Source organism: Pararge aegeria, chromosome 19, assembly GCF_905163445.1.
Source record: "Pararge aegeria chromosome 19, ilParAegt1.1, whole genome shotgun sequence".
In the NCBI taxonomy this organism is placed as follows: domain Eukaryota; kingdom Metazoa; phylum Arthropoda; class Insecta; order Lepidoptera; family Nymphalidae; genus Pararge; species Pararge aegeria.
The window spans coordinates 449190-471097 of record NC_053198.1 but is presented as its reverse complement, the minus strand read 5'-3'; the positions used below and the strand labels follow the sequence as shown (position 1 = coordinate 471097).

Genomic DNA, 21908 nt, shown 5'->3' with positions numbered 1-21908 from the left:
CGTTCCAACCGGTCTTGAAATACATGAATTTAAACATCGGAGTCTGGCACGCCATTAAATATCATTTGCTTTAACAGAAGGAACTTTCATGCCTGAGAGTTCTTCGTAATGTTCTTAAAGGCGTATAAAGTCAAGCTGTTCCCATTTGGCCAGCAAAGTGAGCGGCTTAAACGCTTCTGAATGGAAACCCGTGATATTTAGTGGGCAGGTAAAAGGTGGTTGCTAATGGTGCTAATTTCAATGTTATTCTATAGACTTAAACTCCGCTAGTTTAACTAAGACCAGTTTACTGGAACCCCGAGATAAATTCAAATTCGAATTCAATAGGGACGAGGACGAGGGTAAAGGATTTTTTACTGTCTTATTGTAGACGCGTACATTATGTCAGGAAAAATAAAACTAGAAAAGTTTTTAATACTCAGTAGGTACGAAATTTCAGTAGGTATCTAGCCGGCGTCGTCTCGGTAGATTCTGCTTCCCAAACCGGCGCGGCGCGGTGGTAGAGTCATTCAAACAGATAGACATGAAGTTTCTGAATTTTTTTTTTGTCTGGTGGGAGGCTTTGGCCGTGGCTGGTTACCACCCTACCGACAAAGACGTGCCGCTAAGCGATTTAGTGTTCCGGTGTTATGTCGCGTAGAAACCGATTAGGGCTATGACTACCATACTCCCTAACAGGTCCGCTACCATCTTCGACTGCATCATCACTTATCACCAGGTGAGAACTGGGCTAACTTGTTGTGGAATAAAAAATATATGTATATTAATCTTTACCTCCTTACTAATATTACAAATACGAAAATGTGTTTGTTTGCTTGTTTGTTTGTCCTCCCTTCACGCCCTAACTAAGCTACCAATTAGCTTGATTTTGGGAACCGAGTTACTTAAAAGGACGGATTGTTGCATAGGAACCTTTATTTCCCATGAAAATAAAAGGTTCCAACGAGATTCCAAAAAAACCGTAACAAACGTAGACAAAGAACGCGGGCAACGGGACGCGAGACTAGGAATAAATGAATTTATAAACTGAGTAATGTATGGTGCGATGTTCTTAAAGCTCTTAGAATAATTATTTAAATAAATATAAATATGTATACGTAGTGCCAGTTTTTTTAATTAATTAAAGCAATCACATGAAAACAAGTTTCAAAATTTTACGCATTAAACCTGCCAGCAGTTCAAGTCGTTGCGAACACACATTTTTAAGAACCATTGTTCAAAGATCATAATAATAATTAATTAAGCGCAAAAAAAACAAACCGATCTTAAATATGATCTAGGAAACGGGGTTGACCTCTGTACAGAGGCACTAAATCTCGCGCTTTGCTGTGAAGTCAAAATAATGTTAAACAATAAGAAGCGGAATGACCTCCGACGCGGTATCGAGGACATCTGCTGCATCAGATAATACCTACTATGTTTATGCTTTATGTGTGATGCAGTTTGATAACATCCTAAATTCGAGCTGCGTGCCGGTTTTTTATTACTTTTTTTACATATTCCGCTTTGCGCGACAATCGTGCCTGATTAAAATCCACGATGAAGTCTAGATTGACTTTTTTTGTTGTCGCTGGGATTCATTTATGCATCGGGAGGGTATATGGGACCTACTATACCAGAAAAACTCATAGCAGAACTGGTTTTCCGACGCTTAACCTGTGCTTCTACGCACTTTATTCAAATTAAGGATGAAGAAGATATAACAGGCAGGCATAGGTATAGGTGCCTACTAACCTCCGTCTTCATCTAAACATCAGGTCAGTAGCGCCCTTCAGATTGCTGTGTGACTCGCAGAAAGATAAATAAATATACTACGACACATCGCCATCTAGCCCCAAAGTAAGCGTAGCGTGTGTTATGGGTACTAAGATAACTGATGAATAATTTTATGAATAATATGCATAAATACTTAAGTATAATATTTAGAGAAACACCACGACACTGAAAAACATTTAAGTTCATCACAAAAACATTGTCCAGATGTGGGAAACGAACCCACGGCCTTGGACTCATAAAGCAGGTTCGCTACCCACTGCGCCAATCGGCCGTCAAAGATACCACTATCGTCCGGAGCTTTTTATCAAATAAACATTTCATCAATAGTCTAAAGTTTTTAAATAAAGAAACAAATAATGCAGTTTAAAAAAAAGATTCTAGATAGGTACTTATACGAAAATGTTCTTGCTACACTGCTGGCTTTGCATTCGTTCACACCGCGCGACAATTCGGTGTAAACGTCCCGTGACCAGCACATTAGATTTAGAGTATATAACCGGTTTGAGAAACAATCAGAATTGATAACAACGCCTCACTCCTCGCACTCGCATAATATGACATCAAATTATGACTTTAGTAAGAGTGAGCTGTGTGTCATGTGACATAATGTATTTTATACTTCATATGATAAGTGGAATGCATTCTGTTTTCGCAATACTATTTGAGTATTTATTTTTACAGAGGGGATATATCACAGCAGATAGCTTACAGTTCAATGATTTCATTTGAGTTGAGTCAGTGTTTGAGTGCTGAGTAGTCAGATGAAGGTTTAAAAAAACAATATTTACCTACTTAACATAGTACATATTGTTTTTAGTTAATGCATTACAAACTACAAGTTAGCCTGTTACTGAAATCTCACCTAAGCGATGATGCAGTCTCAGGCGGTAAAGGGCTAAGGACATAGATTTAATATTTTACTATCGTAACGCTAAGGAGATAGAGGTATGAACTATATACTATCCGGTTTTATTGGAGGCATAGTATCGGAACGCTTAGCTGCAAGTCTTAGTCAGTAGAGTGGTAACTAGTTAAGCTCCCACCAAACGAATATGCCATTGTCTAGGGCCATCAATGTTATTGTTACTGTTTTATTGTGTATTATACAATTATTATGAGCGTCACTGGCAGCACTGGCACATTGGCCTCCGCTTCGAGGAGAGCATTCCATCGTGCCTGTAGCTGTTCGGCATCTGTGACCGCAAGTCACGCCGTCTAACCGCGACGAGGAGGGAGCGGTTGTTCAAGCTGCGATGAAAACTTGTGAATCGACGTCGAACATTTTTTTTGGTGATGTTTCTCTTTAATTATTTTTTTGTTGAGCTGATGGTACTGGCTACGTATTCTTGTAAGGAAATAAGATGAACTTTTTAGCATTCCACGTGATAGAAAGAAAAGCTATGAGCAGCTCCGGAGAGCTGGGGCCTAAAGACGCACGACAACGATAATGCTGCCTGCCTCTTCAAACGAAATATATACTACAGTAAATGCCGGTTTTTGAATCAACAAAAAACTTAGTACAGATACATCTAATAAATGACACTTAAAACATTAATTAGAATTTCAGTGTGAGAAAAAACAAAAAAAAAACCAGTTACAAATACTAGATTTTGTATCCGTTCTATATTCTCTAAACTAGATTTCTTATAAACGTTACGAGGATACCTTGTGTAGACAGATGAATACCATCGATTCATTCGAGAGTTTTTGGATTACTTTTTTATTCCATTAAAAGTTAGGCCTTGTCTTAAAAAGAGAGGCATCATGCTGTGACTTTTCTTTTTATTCGATGACAAGACGCGATCTCCGCACAATGTGCTTAAATATGAGATATTTATATGATAAAAAATTCATTGTATCTTATGACAGTCCATTTCTAAAGGCTGCAATAAAAGCCTCTCCCAAAGGGTATGCCCATTATCTTGATATCTGAACATCGTCTTAGAAAAGTGCAGAAAAACATCGTGGGGCCATGGTATATCCTTTTATAACATGATACGAAGGTAATATTAGATTTGCCTTTACATAAGTTTAAAGAATGTATAAAAACACATTGTACACATTAAGTTTACTATACTATTGATGAATTTCTTAATGACAAGGTTGCTTAGAAGCAATCCGCTATGCTTTAATTTCACCCAAGATAGAACAATGATTGTTAAATTGTAAAATGATAAAGCTCCTGCTGAGTTACTTGTCGGCTTCGTCTCGGTAGAATCAGCCTTCTGCAGTCACTACAAACAGACAAGCTTGAAGTTTCAGAAATGCTCTTATTAGACCTACTTTAAATATATATTTTTAAATAACCTCGCCGAGCAGACGATTCGGATCGGGCGGCAGTAGATGGAAGCATTAGCACAGAGACCGTTGTTGCCCGTTATTTTCCCTTAGTCACCTCGTACGTCAGCCGCGGATGACGACGGTTGGTGACACTATGATGTTCCGGCACCACGCGGTCAATAAACATTAAGTTTACGTTTATATTACTTTGTTAAAGCGTAGTTTAGTGGCCTTAATTTTTTATTAATACACTGTTTACAAACCGCATGATTACGATAAGGTTACGAATCTAGTCAATAATTGCCCAATCGTGCGATAACGCGAACCATCCTCACGATTATACCGCGGCTGCACGCACCGTCGATGCACTGCACTCGAGATACTTCTGCTGCCAAGCAAAATTGCTGTGTGCCGGTCTGAAGGGCGTGGTTGCCGGTGTATTTTTTTACATGAGGCTCAGGCATCACTTACCTACTATCAGTTAGGGGGATTTGCTTGGTTCATCTATTAAAACTAGAAAAAAAATATTATATTACCTTTATGATTAAAAAAAACCGGGTTTCCAAGAATAAATACGTAGAATTTCTGCCTTTTGAAATAAAGCAAATTAAATTATTCGTTCTCTCTAGGATGCTCGACAATTTCTGTACCAAACCGGGTATTCCATAGATTACACCATAGATGATATAAAAAAAATAGACACACTTTATATCATCACTAAAGACTGGGCAGAAATAAGCCTTAATTATTTAATAGAAATCCTTGATTTGTGGCCCATCTCCAACTTCGGGCTAGTCATTTCTTCAGGAAACCCCACAATACAGTAGGTACTTCCTGTGCAACTAATAATGGTCGATTGTTGTTATATTTAAGGAGGTTTTTAAATTTAGTAAATAGGATATCCGCTACAATATCAAAATAAACACCTGCACGTCAAACTTGACGTGCTTGAACTTGAGGTTTGACATGCACACTTTACAGTTACAAGCTGTGGCCTAATGAATGTGTATCTTTGCTATTTTATATCAACGGTCTGTACGTGTAAATCGTTTATTATGAAGAACGTGAGCATAAAGGAATCCTTAATCTGAAATGTTTCAGATAATGAAATATTACTCTCGTTGTTTTAATATAGATACGATGGTAAAGTAGGTAGTTTGAATCTTTTAATACGGATTAACTGTTGTTTCTCTAGGTATATCTAAATTATATACACTTCATTGTAACCACACGTAACAAATTAGAGAAAGAAGTCAACATATATTGGTAGACCCCCGATGAGATGGACAGATGACATTGAAGACTGTGGTATTTGGAACTCGCTACAAAAGACTCATGTCCAGCAGTGGACGGCAATCGGTTGATAATATGATGCTGATGATTTAATTGCTTGGATGATGATGAAAAGTTAGAGGAACGTGCTGAGGCTCGAACTCGGTTAGTACCAGGCTATCACCGCTGCAAGGAGTGTTCTAACCTAATTATTATTACCCCGGAAAACGGGAAAATAGAAATTCTGCGCCGACTTAGTTGCTGGTAACTGTAAGTAAATCGATATAAACTAACGGTGAGCACAGTATTAAGGTCAATGGATCAGCATTATTGGTGCGTCAAGATCGAGGCGGTATCATCGCAAGTTATAAAGTTAGGTGTGAACAAAGCCGGAACTACAGTCGTTAAGCGCTCGCCGGTGTCGATGCCGCACTACTGACGTTAGATCTGCTACTGTGTGTAGCACTGTAGTAGAAAGTGCCCGTTGGGACAATGAACTTGATAGTTTAGTGCTTTTGTGTGTAGTAGAAGTTTTAATGCTGAGCATGGCGGTCTGAAATAGCGTGTGAACTTGACATTCAAATTTGCAAATAAATTGTTAAAAAAAAATATGATAAAAAAGCTTTAAAATAACAATAAAAAGATTTCGTCTTCCCATGTTTTTTAAGAAAGGAGAGCAATCAAATTCTTCTATAATTTAAAAACGTTTATGTGCTTGAAATTAATGTTGAATCATTTTTCATCTCGGTTTCATAGCTTTTTAGAAAAAAAAATTGGTTTTAATTGATGTCTGTGACGAGAAGAAAAAATCACGTAAACCAGCAAAGAATAAAGAATAAGTAAATGTAAAACGTAAAATAAAACAAAATGGTATATATTATCTGTTTATAAGGTCACACTTAAATTCATTTGGATGCTCTTTGATTTTTGAAAGCTTAGCGTATTTTAATATAACTTTTTTTTCTATATTTGCATGTCATAATAGCAGTGATATCCTGACTTACAACTTGTTACACCGTTTAATTCAAATGTAGAATAGATATGAAGATGAGTTAAAAGTGACTGAAGTTTTAGTGGTTCATAAATATAATTTTATGTGCTCATAGTCAAACAAATAATTTAACTTAAATATTGTTTGTGAAAGCAAGTGTTTTGAATTTTAACTTTTAATCCTTTTAATCGCTTGAAATTTAAAAAGAACTTTCCCGAAATGGACATAATTGGAAACACAACATACACCATACAAAACAATAAAGGAGAGTGTCTTGCACAAAAAATGACATAAAAACGAAAAAAAATAGAACAAATACAATTGCGAGAAACGTGAACTTGCTGTTTAAGTGAATGAGAGTATCGCAAAACGATGTTATTTCCCTGGACATGAATGCGGCAATGCTTCTGGTGCTGATAGTTCTTCTAAGAGCGATGGTATCCGGGATTGTCACCCCGGTCAGCAATGGCTTGGACCAGCTGGTCAGAGCGGCCTCTTCCACGTGTATGTGATCATTCTCTTTAAGCTATTTTTAGGCTTGTATTGAAACTTACCTACAAACTCCGACTGCTGTAGTAGCGGGTCCAAGCTTAGAGAGTCTCAAGAGGAGTCTCAAGTCTCGGAGAAAAGGCCGGTGCCCAGGGATCTGAGAATAATTAGGATCACGATGATGTTTGAAATCTTTAAAAAAAGTTACAAAACATTGCACTCGAAACCTGGCTGTTCTATTTTCTAACTTAGCATACAAGGAAAAGTGGTAGCAGCATAAGAATTTCATGGATAATTTTTAGAGCGGCAATCTCATAAGGGAAATTGTTTTACTACATTTGTAGGACAGCACACTTTTTTAATGTATTTTTGTGTAGTAGATATTTTAAGATTGTTAGTACCCATACACTAGTAGTTTTCTAGTTATCATTTGGTTTCGTATATTGTTTTAAAAAGAAAAAGAAAAGTAATTTTTTAAAATTAGAATACTCAGCTATTCTATATATACTCAGATTTTTCTTATTCGTATTTTAAATTTACCTACTTGCAATAATAGGTATTCTATCTAAGTTTACGGAAAGATCGTAAACATGCCATTAATTTGGACAAGCAAAAGTACTTATAATCTGTTGTCCATGTTGTCGGATGAAGCAAATAAAATTATGCTTCGTTTGTCAACTTCCAACTTCCGTATTGCGTTCGTTCCCACTTCCTCTAATTAGCAATTATTGCTGACGCAACTGCGAAGATGTCGGTTTATTTTCCTTTATCTTTTAATTAATGCTTAAGTTTTAACTTTAGGTATTACCATTATCGAACATGGGGTTCATGACCATCATCAAATCAACTCATTACCGGCCGTTTCATTGTGGGAGCTCATCCGTGCCCTGTCACTACAGGGCACGGATCAGCTCCCACCATGAGATGGGTTTAGGCCGTAGTCCACCACTTTGGCCCAGTGCGGGACCTCACTTCACTTTTGAGAACATTATGGAGAACTCTCAGGCATGCAGGTTTCCTCACGATGTTTTTACGATGTTTTTCTGTCATGTTTGAAGCAAGTGATGTTTAAATTGCTTAGAACGCACATAACTTAAAAAAGAGTAAGAGGTGCGTGCTGAGACTCGAACTCGGCCAACCGAAAGTGAAGGTGAAGTCCTAACTACTAGGCTATCACCGCTTTAACATTAGGTTAATTTATCGTAATCTGCAACAACCACTGAAATCTTTATAGGTAGTGTAATGTAAAACTACGTACATTTTTTTTTATTTAACTGTGTAGTTGTTTGACTAGGTGTTTGAGCTGATCTCAAAGCCCTAGTTGAAGCAGGTACTACTGAGGCTTCACTGTTTGAAAAACATTTATTATAGTTGCATATTTATTGCCATTTTAAAATCTTCCGTCAATACTCGCCAGATAAAAAGTTGTTTCAAAAGTATATTAAAAAAAATCGACCTTAACAAGGTTTTAAATTTAAATAAAAATATAATCAAATCATGTTCGGAATGTTGTTTATAAATTCATTATGATAAATTCAACTGCAATATAATATATTATACACGTTTCTTGCGAATGAGGGCGTGATGAGCCGTAAATACAAATACTTAGGGGTCGTTGCCCGGATTTCGTGCCCGTGATTCCTTACGGGCTTAATTTTGAAGCAAAACGTGAGAAGCATAGCTTGACTCACTTTAATGTATCAAATATGAAATAACAATGAACCAAACGAAGCATTCAAGTTATATCGTTAAACCAATTAATTTTGGACGATGCTGTATGAGAAATCACTATAAAAAATATTAGTATCTTATTTACTAATTTAAAAATCAGGCTTTAGTTTTAATAACAGTTTTCATGATTGAATTTCCAGCCTGACATATTATTGAGGGTAGTTATAAACTGTGGTACTTTTAGAGCCGTCTGTTGTTGCCAGTTTATTTTTGCACAAATTACTGAACTTAATAAACAGATTTCTATCTTTTTTTACATTGCAAAAACTATAGCTCTAATTTCAGACTTGACGTGTACAAATGGATTATTACCATTTATTTTAAATGTATCTTCAAGTTTGCCCTTGAATTAAATCTCATCTGGTGGTAAGATATATTGAAGTCAAAGATGGCAGCTGACCAGCCTGTTAGGGGTAAAGCAGTCACATTAAACCTGTACAATCGTACCGGAAAGCTTATGAGTTAACTATCTTATGAGTAACTTATCGTATCTTATGAGCTAACTAAGCCACATAAAACCGCTAAGGAGAAACCGCCCTTAAGTTCGTCAGCACTTTGACCATCAGTACCTAGAAGTAAATAAAATCAAAACTATAATAGGTAATTTAAGAGCGACGTTTAGTTTAGACAGAAATATTAACAATGATTACACTCCAGTAGTTTACCAACGGTGTTGTAAGGTTCACTACATTAGTAAGTAAATATAGAAGCTGTAGAGCCTATGACGTTCTATAAATAGATGGATCATGTAAAATTGACATGCCGAATCACAACGGTGCCGGTTAAACATACTGTAGTTTCTATTAAAATTTCGTGTATCACTCTTTAAAAAACCACAATATCTCAGTCATATAGTCTTTGATTGAATCACATCATAATATTGTATAATTATTGAGACATGATAGAGTAAGTGCTGTAAATATAATTATAATTATAAAAATACTGCTGTTTAAGTACAAAGTGAATAATGTTTCCACTGAACTAACAGTAAACTATCTATTGAATTAAAACAAATAGAATCCTCATTCAGTCAATATTGTATGCAGTGTATTGTGTCCAAAAACAGTGAAAACGCCCCGCGCACGTGTTGCACACTCTCGGAATGTGGTAGCTCACAAACTTTTCCCCATTTTCCCATTACATAGTGAATGTTTAGAACAACTGCTAAATGGTAAGTGACTAGCCGTTTGTTCGACCAACCATTCTAAAGTGGAGTGGTTTTTGATCCAATATTATTCGCGTATACGGTTTCTGTATGTTCTTAATTCTTTGATTAATAACTACCAATAATACATTAACACGGTAACTAGTAAATTGTAACAATATACTTTAATATAGTAAGTATATAATTAGCTTTAAAAACTTAAGATAATATACACACACAGGAATAAACAGAAGGGGAAACTAACCAGAATAACTGATAAATACAAACTGATGTAAAGGTTCTGTATCACTAGGTTTTAGTTCGGTGAATAGTCTTTTAGCGATTATATTTTGAAGGCATAAGCTATATTTTTATGTTTCGTTTCCAGCGAATGAGTAAATAGTAGTATAGATTGCTGGTAAAGAAAATAAATAGAGCTCGGGCAGCGCATCTAGACTTGTGTTGCATCTTAGAGTACAGTAGTTTAGTGCGGTTTAGCAACTCCTGCGCACGCGATGGCGGCACGAATGTCTCGGAGCATGATATTTTAACAGATGGCACCAGCTAAACGGCACGCCAGCTGACTAGAGTTTACAGAGTTTACGTGGTTTTTATTCTGTCACTGCCATATTTTCGCTAAGCTAAAATTTAACAACAAAGAACTGCCTAATGGCAGTCATTTGAGTTTTGAACATAATATGTTAAAATGCGGAAACAACTGTGCATTTGGCATTGACTCGAGTTAAAGATGACCGTGCAAAATATTTGTCGATTCGCGAATAATGCGTCAGTTCTTAATGAGCTATAGATATTGGTTATTATCGAAGGCCACTGTGATGTCACTCACGCTATGAGAATATTTATTTTAGGCTGCTTTAAACAGTAGGTAGATATTAAGCATATTTGACGACCTCTCTACCGCAGCCTTGCGTGCCATCTGATTAAAAGATATATGTTTCTTCATCGGTTTCATTTCCCACTGATGGGCCGGGCACTTGCTTATTATCTTATAAAAGAGATGGTATAGAGCTCAGATTCACCAAGCTGCTCGAATACGGGTTGGCGCCGAAATTCTAAATTAGAACTGCAAATCCTTAGTACCCTTCAACTTCCTAAAACACTTTTTCAGTAACATATATCTTCCCACCGTTGCTCGCGATTTTTCGGTTTCTTTTGAATGCCGCAAGAACCTTCAGTTGTTACGTAATAAAAAGTCTGTGTCAACGAACAAGCAGCAAAGCAAACTATCTCTATGCTCTATTTAGTAAAGATAGGTGTAGCTGTTATAGTAGCATAACATAATTTTTTAAATCCCCGGGAATGATACCCTGGTGCTTGTCTTAGCGCCGCATCTTAACATAAGCACATATTATGAGAAATATATTTTCTCTATTTCCAGGCGATGTTCTACCACTGGAGGTGCTGTTTAGCTGGGCATCAACCCCGGAGCTTGACTTGGTCGAGTACACCCGCGAAGGGAAGAAAAGCTACAAACTAAGCAAAGCGCACACCCAGCTCCGCAACCGCGTGCCGCCCATTCTAGTCCTCTACATCCCAGGCTGGTGGAACACACCAACCGACGAGTCCTCGGAGACTTTAGTAAAAGCTCTGCTGTACAAGAGCCCTTTGATCCTAGTCCTGGACACCCGAGCCACGTTCTGCCGAGGCTACGTAGGATCTGCTTCACGCGTCAGCAGCATTTCCCAAAAAGTCTACAAATTCATCAAGAATATCCATTCAGAAGGGTATCCTACTTCGTCCATCCATTTGATAGGCTTCAGTTTAGGTGCCCACGTCGCTGGAATGACAGGGAAGTTGGTAAAAAGCCGGCTAAATCAAAAAATAGGAAAGATCACCGCGTTGGACCCAGCCAGACCGTGCTTTACTCAGCTACCTCAATATAGATTAAATAAGAAAGACGCGAACTTCGTTCATGTAATTCATACCAGCGCTGGCATCCTCGGTATCGAGCACCCGATAGGGCATGCGGATGTTTACGTCAATGGAGTATCATCACCGCAGCCTGAATGCAAGGAGAGGGCAGTAAGCCTCGAATGTGATCACGCACAGTCTTGGAAAATCTTCTCAGCGTCAATAAACAATGACCGCACTCTATTAGGAAGGAAGTGCAAAAGTTGGAATGAACTCAGCAATGGACGATGTAGTGGCAATGAAACCTCTGTGGGTTATGGGTGTAACACAAAAACTCGGGGCATGTTTCTCCACAAGACTCAAGAGGTGGCCCGAAAAATTTGGACGTTTAATCCATTTGATATACGAACTTGGTGGGTCAGTTGATAGTGTTGATCATAAAGTAACATTCTAAGGCATTCTGTACTACTATGGTCACATTATAAACGATGGGTTGTGAAGAATTCGTCTGGTTTCGTTTCAAAATTGAATTTCCTCAAATTACCTCGCATTTACCTTTTTGTAAGTATTCTTTACATAGTATAAAACAAAGTTGCTCCGACTGTCTGAACGCGCACGTTTTGATGAAATTGTGTGTGTGTATTTCAGTGGGGACCTGGATGGTTGGAAAATAAATAACTCCCGGTAGGTGGCGCTGTTTAATTAGACATGACGTCTTATGCCGGGCCCGGTAGTTAAAAATGTTATTGACCTAAATTAGTCCACTTCCAGTCGAAGCACGATTTCTTTAAACTGTATATAAATAACCGTTGTCAATTCGTCATCAAAAAAAATAAATAGTTTACAATTTTATCACGTAAGAATTTCTTCTTGCGTGACATTTAAAGGATGACATATAGGTATGCTATTTTTTTAGTATCGTAATTATACAATATTAAATACCTCATCATTATAATCTCAACCGATTTGCGTCCACACATAATAGTCTTTTGAATTTTTTCCTAAAATCACGGTCTTGGGCCGCTTGTTTCCAGCGGCTCCCAGCGACTCGTTTGTTGTCGTCTGTCCACCTCGTCTAAATACCACAGAGTTAAGACCACACAGAACCCTCATTCCGCCATTATTGCAAGCAGTGCGTTGTGTCCTCAAACAGAGTAAACGCCCTGCGCACGTCTCACTTCAATCCAGCGGAAAGTTGCAAGCTCAGAAACTTTCCCATTTTTCCCCAATTTATATGAAACGTTTTGACATTGGAGGCAAAATAACAACTGTCAGCTGCTTAACGGAATTAAATGGGTTACCGCCTATTCGAAAAACACTACAATATAGTTGAGTGGTTTATGATGCTTCAATATTAGTATAAACGGTCTCTGTACGTAATTAATTCTGTGTAATACCTATTTGGCGTCAATTAATTATTTTAGATTCAATCTGTGATAAATCTTTCTTAGTTGAGCCAATTTATATTGTTTTTTGTGTTACATTAAATTATTGAAATACTTAAATAATTTTTTTATTTTTCCACAATGCCACTAGTATTTGTTTAAGTTGAGTTATGATTGATCTATAAGTTTACAGATGACTTACTTTACTTCCTTACTTGATTTACTTCTTTACTTGAACTTGCCTAAAAAGGTACTGGTCATCAACTGAAATGCACATAGCCTCGTATATTTGTTACCCAGCCCTTCATTCATTTAATTTGTAAGCCCTTCCAGAATTTTTATGTTTGTGTAACTTGCAATTTTTGATAAATCGCAGTGGATTGGCGGATTAGCCCTTCAAGTCCGAATCAAAAAATTGTGGCATTCAGAAGCAATACGAAAGAGTTTTCAACGAGTTCCGGAGTTTATTGAAACAAAAACTTGGATCTTTCAAGTCGAATTACATAGAATTTTAAAAATTTCACCTTCGAAGGGATTAAATATTATACCTATAACTGTATTCGACTCTGCCTGTAGCTTGCTGTCTAAAGGTCCACATAGTCATTGCAGAAAAAATTATTAGTCTGACGAAACGAAGAACTTTTCCAAATTTTCCGCGTTCTACAATACATCGGTATTTAAAAACTTAATTTCTGGAATCTACGGCGCTTTGGGAACATTATGGAGAACTCTCAGGCATGCAAGTTTCCTCACGATGTTTTCCATCACCGATGAAGCAAAAGATTTCGAATTGCTTTAAACGCACATAACTCCGAAAAGTTACAGGTGTCGGGGATCGAACTCAGTTCCCCTGAAAGGGAAGTCGAAACCTTATCCACTAGGCTACCACCGCTATATAAAACATTACCATAATAATTGAATAATCCTGTTCCTGCACGTCTCCCTTCCGCTCGTCATTGCTTCATTGGCATCAAAGAGCATACACACTTAGGCTGGGCGTTGTCTGTCAGTCTGGCAGTGACGTAACAGTTGGATAGATTGTAGTAGATGGTGTAGCTGTACATCGTGTGGCGCGTCGGACGTGCAAAGGACAGGACAGATTAATGGTACGGGATCAGAGGCGGGGCCGCCACTCCCGGCGGACCGGCATCTACGGGTGCTCACAGTGCCAGCGGGCTCTACAGCGATTTCAAGAACAATAGAGGGTGATTCGAGTCCATTCACAGCTTGGACAGAGCGGTAGCTCGCTTTTAAAATTAATTCAAATACATGTAACCTAATAAAGTTTAAATAGTCACATGTTATTACTTTTCTAGCTTTGCGTAATGATGTATTTGTAATAGCAGTTGAATAGTTTTACTTTTAAAACGATAAGTCTATGAGTTGTAATGAGCTTTACGAGTATCGTGTTATGTAACTAACTATTAGATAATTTAAACCACTAAGTACTTAGCACTTGTAATCCATTTTACTTTTTGTACTTATTTCATTATACTTAGTTGAACTTGAATGCAGCAGTCTTTTATCAAAACATAAAAGATTTCTGTTGAGGAACTTTAAATTGAGAATTTGCCATAAAGTTCACAATAAACCTTGGCTTAATGCTAGCATTGAAAACAACTCTACTCGTTCCTGTTGCCTATTATTTCGTGGTATTTCGTTATATAACAACAATACAACCAGTATATAACAAGTAATAACCCCAACCTACATTCGCCCCGTTCAAGAGCGATTCTTCGGCACCGTACTTTACATAATATGTATTGATGATGATAAATGGCCCCCGTTCGTTTGCCATACACGAGAAACCTCTTTTATTGTTGATAGGCAGAGAGCTGACGACAACATTTCCTATAGGAACCAAATGGATCTACCAAGAAATACAATTTTTATATTCCTACTTACTACTTGGAATTTTAATTTTATTTACAGAGCAATTTTTTAACATACCTGATATCGAGTAACATTGAAGCAACTGTTTTTATCTGCACAGATAGAATTATACTATTACTGAAACTAGCAATTGAATGCCATTCTTATTGATACAATGTTGCAACCCGTGGTGGTCAGTACTGTCGAACAGACAGATATGGAAAAATATTTCCAAATTTAACCATTACAACAATATTATTTTTTAAGACCGGGTGAAAGTGCTTTATTGCTATTTACTGAATTCAATACATTTTTATAGGTAGGTACCTATATATAATATTATGTTGCATTTAATCATAATACCTACTTAGGTATGAATTTATTTAAACAAAAACACGATAAATTGTTTCAATGAAAATGTTTGTTCCAATGTCAAAAATATTAACATTTCATTTAAATATAGATGTTAAAAAAGCTATCAGGGGCAAGTCTTACGAAATTTTTAACAAGGTGGTTCTTATAACAGAACCTATAGAATAGACCTGCCCTGGCTTCGCAAGGGGTAAATGACTTTCTGTGGCTTAAAGATAAAAGATGAAAATCTGTTCGTAATGGAGATTATAAACTCTAAACCACTCTCTCATAATAGGTATGAGGCATTTGGCTCGTCCTTATGACATTGATAGATTGGAGATAACGAAGATGATATGTAAATATAAGTTTTCCTAATACTACCTATTATTTCCATAGAATTTCTAACAGCCATCCCTTCGCCTATCTTTTATTGCATATAAATAGACAAGCATTGGAATAACAGAGCGGGGACACATGCATATGTATTGTATGTGAGCTGTTCTGCTGTATATTGAATCTTAAGATAAGCTGCATAAAGTATGAAATCGCTTGCAGATTTGATGTAACTTTTCGTCTGCACCTGAGAGCTAGGGTTGGCATTGCTTATTTCATTTCATTTATTTCGGTTGTTATTTTGCTCAGAAAAATACCTCATGAAATTATATTTAACCGCAAGGAAACTAATTTTATCTTTACGCTACTTGTATTAGGTACATAAATGTTTAGTATGTTTGGAAGTTTTTTACTCCTCTCGCAACAATTCCGCAAGAATAACTTTAACTTCATTCAACGCAAATGAAGTTGTAGGCAGAAGCTAGTCTATATTAAATTCGACGAAAAAAAAAGGTACTTAGATATCGTCCTTAAACCTAAATGGTTTAGGACGATATTTAGATAGCAATAGTCCACACTTTTTATCGATTATGTAATCGTGTACACTAAAATATAATTTTCCTATAAGCTTTCGCTTAATACAAACTTTGAACCCTTTTAGAGACTTCCCCAAGATATCAACCGGTATTTTATTGTAAAATTGTGTACGAATACCTTCAAATACTATGTACGAGTATTTATGTCACTCGGCAGGAATGACGGACTTACTTGGGAGTAGGCGCCAATACAAGTTAACTTTAGACTGCAATCTCACCTGGTGGTAAGTAATGATGCAGTCTAAGATGGTCGAGGGCTAACCTGTTAGGGAGTATACCCCCAATCGGTTTCCACGAGACATCGTAACAGAACACTAAATGTTATGAAATGTAATCAAAATTAGTTTATTTAAAACAGGCCTATATAAGCACTTTTGAAAAGTCAAGTCTGTCTGTTACTTTACTACCAGTTCGGATCCCTGATTCTATCGGGAAGAAGACGTCACGAAACTCAGCAGTTGCTCTTTTAAAACATTATAATTTTACAATCATTTTTCTGTCTCGCTAGATTACGCGATGTGCTTCCAAACAAGCTTGTCATTAATGAATTCATCAATTGTATGGTAATTTCGCGTATGCGTTTTAAACTTGTGTATTGTTACGTCCAAAATTACGTCAAGAGTCATATAACAGCCATCCACTATCCACCTTTTTATTATTATTATTAAATTCTTTATTGCACACACAAAAACAAAAAACAAAGAAACACATTTACAAAAATAATAATAAAAAAAAACTAGTTTAGGTGTGCAAAGGCGGTCTTATCGCTAAAGCGATCTCTCCCAGACAACCTTTGGCGATAGTAGTTTTTGTAAGGAACAAAATAAAAATTTCTACCTACATAAAAATATTGCAAACTAAACTACATACATGGTATAAATTCTAATACTAAACATATAATTATTATATATAATATATATCGTTCATACATATAATTATAATAAACTACATACTATAACGCTACATACATAAAAAATAGTTTTTCAAACGACTTTTAAAAAGAGGCAAGTATTTTGCCTGTCGTATGTCAAAAAAGGTAAAACGTTCTTTTAAATATGGCGGAGTCTGAGGAAGAAACAGGATACGATACAACAGAGACAAGGCGTGCATCTTTCTGCGCTGACCGACCGACAACCATTTTAGTTCAGCGCGGAACTGAGATATTCGGTCGAACTTTCGCAAGCCAAAGATAAAGCGGATGCAAAGGTTCTGCAGCCTATCGTAGTTTTTGTAAGGAACAAAATAAAAATTTCTACCTACATAAAAATATTGCAAACTAAACTACATACATGGTATAAATTCTAATACTAAACATATAATTATTATATATAATATATATCGTTCATACATATAATTATAATAAACTACATACTATAACGCTACATACATAAAAAATAGTTTTTCAAACGACTTTTAAAAAGAGGCAAGTATTTTGCCTGTCGTATGTCAAAAAAGGTAAAACGTTCTTTTAAATATGGCGGAGTCTGAGGAAGAAACAGGATACGATACAACAGAGACAAGGCGTGCATCTTTCTGCGCTGACCGACCGACAACCATTTTAGTTCAGCGCGGAACTGAGATATTCGGTCGAACTTTCGCAAGCCAAAGATAAAGCGGATGCAAAGGTCGAGCTTATTAAGGAGATCCTGCGATAAGTCAAGATAACATGCATCACCATAGTCAATGACAGGTAACAAAATAGAATTGGCAAGAGCGATCTTAGTTTTAATTGGCAAAAGATTCTTCCACCGCCTAAGATAGCCAATAGTGGCACAAATTTTCCGCCCTACCTCAGATACATGAGGTCCCCAAGAAAAGGAACTGTCAATCGTCAGCCCAAGGTTTCTGACCGTATTGCAGTATGGCAAAGCTACCCCATCAAAGTAAACAGCTGGAAGGTTATTAATTTTAGTCAGTAAATTGCGATTACCCATGACGATTACTTGTGACTTAACAGGATTTACGGCAAGACCGTAAGAATATCTGCATATCTTTTCATAATATCTAATATCTTTTTATCTGCTTCGCGCTCAGGTTGCCTTTAAAAGATCACTTTTAGTGATAAGGCCGCCTTCGCACCCTAGCACTAAGTACTACTTATACTAATATAAGTAGTTTCCTTGTGTTTTTTTTTAATGGGTTGTGTTCCAATAAAGTTTTTCTATTCTATTTTATTCTATAAAAGCACATACTCTATCCCACAAATGATTTATGTGCAGACGATATGCAGTGGTTAACGACACATTTCTAGTAAGTCGATTGTTTATTTATAAATACCACTTTTTGTTTATGAATTCTAATGTTTTCTCTGTTACTACTATGTTATTACAAATATATTTTACAGCTACAGTAGCTAAGTATCCCTACTTCTTAAAATTTATCACATAGGATGGTCTTTACGTGATCTGAGAATCACGATAGGACAAACCAATATAGGTTATAAAAATATGGTTTCAATATCAGATGCTTTGCCCCATAACAAAATCCCGTTATTACAGTTTCTCGTTTCTCTTGTTTGTTTTGTGGGGATAAAATGCAGCCTATGTGAGTCAGTACCAAAAACCAAGTCAATCGAGATTGGTTGTTTACATAAGACGTAAAGAAGATGAGCATTAAGATCTCTGTAAAGCAAAATTAAGCGCGTGCCAGCCCTGCGCTCCCTGTACGAGTACGGAGTACCCAGCTAGGAGGCGCAGCGGCGGCTCAAAGTCTCAATTATATTTTGAAGCACGTTTCAGGCATTTCAATTTTATATCTCGGCCGTTTGGGACCGACCGGCGCTAGGGCTGCTGCAGACCGAGCGCGAATACCTAATTAACGTAACTATTCATATGTACTGTGGATAGCTATTCTTATAAACTACTAGCGACTTCGTCTGCGTTTGATTTTGTTTTTTAGTTAGTGTTTAGTTCTAAAATAAAATTAAAGTATTCAGTAACGCTAAGCCTTAAACGAGGAGTTTGCTGCTGTCCGCTGAGGAGTTCTGTCCTCTATCTGCATCCACAGTTCTGACAAAATTTTACAAATATTATAACCTACAGTAGTACAAAAATAATTATTTAAATCGGTTGTAATTTGTCGGAAGTATGGTGTAAAATCGTCAAACACCCATCCCCTCTCCCAAAGGAACCTATCCATAAAACCTCTCCACAAATTATTGATTAGCATACATCATTACATGCTTTATTCATAATATCCTAGAATTGCTTTTATAGTTAAGTCAGTTTTAAAAGTAGCTGGTTTACAATATTATATAATAGTTTAAAGGTAGCAGCATCTTTTTGGCGGCCGATTGGCGGCGGCGCAGTGGGCAGCGACCCTGTTTTCTGAGTCCAAGGCCAGAATTCCCACAACTGGAAAATGTTTGTGTGATGAATATGAATGTTTTTTCAGTGTTTAGGTGTTCATATGTATATTATAAGTTTTTATGTACATTGTACATAAAAATATTCATCCGTCATCTTACTACCCATAACACAAACTACGCTTAATTTGGGGCGTGAGAACGCACTCTTCCACAGCAAAGCCTTCCTATGGAAAATTGCGTAAAATAAAAAAAAAACTTGTAGATTCTTTGAAGTTGACCACAGCTAATATTGTTTTTTGGGATTTAGAGAGCTTTCCCTACCGGACAAACCATGCAGATGAAATATAAATAGGCACAAAATAGTTGAATTGAGAGTCGCCTGCATTTTCAGTTCAGCTGTGTAACCATATCTCCTCGTTGGCGCAGACCTCGGCTCAGCGTGTTATTCCAGTAGGTATTATTATCGGAAACCGATACTTTTCCTATTTCATTCGTCGCCGCCGCGCGCTGCTATCGGGACTCGTTAGTTTCCGTACAACGTAGCTTTAGGGTATTAATTTAATTACTGTGTCCTCTTTTTTCTTATTCAAATTACCAATAGGGCACTCAAAACTGTTACAATCCAGAATGAGTTGGCTAATTAGCACATTAATTTTTACCTATACTTTTAATATTAATAATATACACTAACAGATAATCTGTGAAGCCCAATTGGTTGGATTTCGGCTTCAATTTCCCAGCACGCACCTCTAACTTATAAGTTATGTGCGTTTTAAGGAATTAAAATGTCACGCCTGAGAGTTCTCCATGATGTTCTTAAAGGTGTGTGGAGTCCAACAATCCGCATTGGGCCAGCGTTGTGGACCACGGCCTTTACTTTCCTTTTTATTGTTTAAGGAGACCCTGATGATGAATAAGATATAGTCCGGTCACTTTGTTCATTGTTCTTCACCTCAGCTACACCATCACTATTCATTATTTCAAAAGAATTTTAGTCCGAAATGTGGGGCAGCTGGATTTACTCGACTTTGACGTGATCAAGATGCCAATGTTTGTGACTTCAGCATATTTGTATTCCTTGATGCGGTTTTATGAATATAAATATCGACTTTTTCATAGACTCATCCGTAATATTTTTAAAGTCCGTTTCATCTGCTGATTTATATTTTACCAGCTGTTGCCCGCGACTTCGTCCGCTTTTGCTTTTGTTTTTCGAAAGACATGTGCCTCATAAATGTGGCAGCACTTTATGTATTTAGGATAGCTAAGCCTGGTGTAAAATCATCAAACACTTTCGTCCCCTCTGCCGAGAGAACTGAGCTTAATTTCGGGATAAAAAGCATCCTATATTACTTCCTTCCTTTAGGAATATGTGTACAAAGTTTCATGAGGATCGGTTAAGTAGTTTTTGCGTGAAAGCGTAACAAACAAACTTACATTGACATTTATAATATTAGTAGAGATTATTAATTCTACTACCATTTCACACTTTACTGCAATCTCACGTGGTTGTATGTAACCTAACTCCTAACCTACTAGGAGTATGGCAGCTATATAAAGCATACACCCCTAATCGGTTTCTACCCTAATCGCTTCATATCGCTTGGAGCATGTGTTCGTTGGTGTACCTATATCTCAAACTATAGAGGTTGGGGTAGTGTATAAACTGTGAGATTGATATACAAGCATTTTTTTCCGTTATTCCGTTATCGTGTGGTTTTTTTTATTGTAAAAAGAACAATTACAAGAAAGGAAACGCCATAATTTAGTAGTATTCGTAGTAGCTTTTTGGTAACAGCTCGTCCATGTAGTATGAAGTACTTTCTACCGTGATGCTTACTTCTTCCACGAAGCATGCTGTGTTCCGGTCTGCTTTGTCCGTCATATATTACTCCGAAAAGTTAGGAGTGCATGTGTACAAAAAAAAGTCAAAATGGAATAGTGCATTTTACAACGTGAACGTAACAAATTCTAGTTTGTTATATTTCGAAATCGAATCCATCCTGTTGCACTGAACAATAATCTCTGCAGGGGATTTCTTTATACAATTCAAAGTTACGCTTGTTTTGTTACAAAATGGAAGCGGCTAACCTGCCGACCATCTCCATACAAATTTTGCGATGAGTATTCATCGATCGTTGTCAAATTAAATGCATTTTGTATGAGGACGAGCGGTTGGCAGCTTTCATGTCATTTATTTATTTGCATGTTATGAATAAATCATAGGCAATTGTGGAAAGGCAGACCTCTTCAAAATTATAATAATGATATTTTATTCATTTATAAAAAATCTTTGGAAATGAAAATATATATTAGTATAGGTATTTGCTATCCCAATACTTTAAGACCTCCATTTAAGTTTGATATTCAGAGGGCCGGTCTTTGCGATATAAATTAAATTACTTATAACAACCCAATATATTATATTTTATAATAAAATTTTGTATATTTTATAATAAAATTTTGTATATTTTATAATATTAAAACGAAAAATAAATAAAAAAAC

The 21908-nt window shown here is 36.6% G+C and overlaps 1 protein-coding gene across 6 annotated transcripts; it reads left to right on the top strand.

Moving 5' to 3' along the window:
• The first annotated feature begins 5745 nt into the window (after window positions 1-5745).
• On the top strand, window positions 5746-13043 carry LOC120631907 (lipase member H-like). 6 transcript variants are annotated; one of them, XM_039901589.1, is made up of 3 exons: window positions 5746-5879; window positions 6314-6823; window positions 11083-13043. In XM_039901589.1, exons 2-3 carry the CDS (start codon window positions 6673-6675, stop codon window positions 11979-11981), a joined length of 1050 nt encoding a protein of 349 aa, XP_039757523.1. In that variant the 5' UTR covers window positions 5746-5879; window positions 6314-6672; the 3' UTR covers window positions 11982-13043. The 6 variants fall into 6 exon arrangements, with proteins under 6 accessions (XP_039757523.1, XP_039757522.1, XP_039757520.1 ...); XM_039901588.1 differs by having other exon boundaries at window positions 5746-5925; XM_039901586.1 differs by having other exon boundaries at window positions 5746-6167.
• The last annotated feature ends 8865 nt before the right edge of the window (window positions 13044-21908 follow it).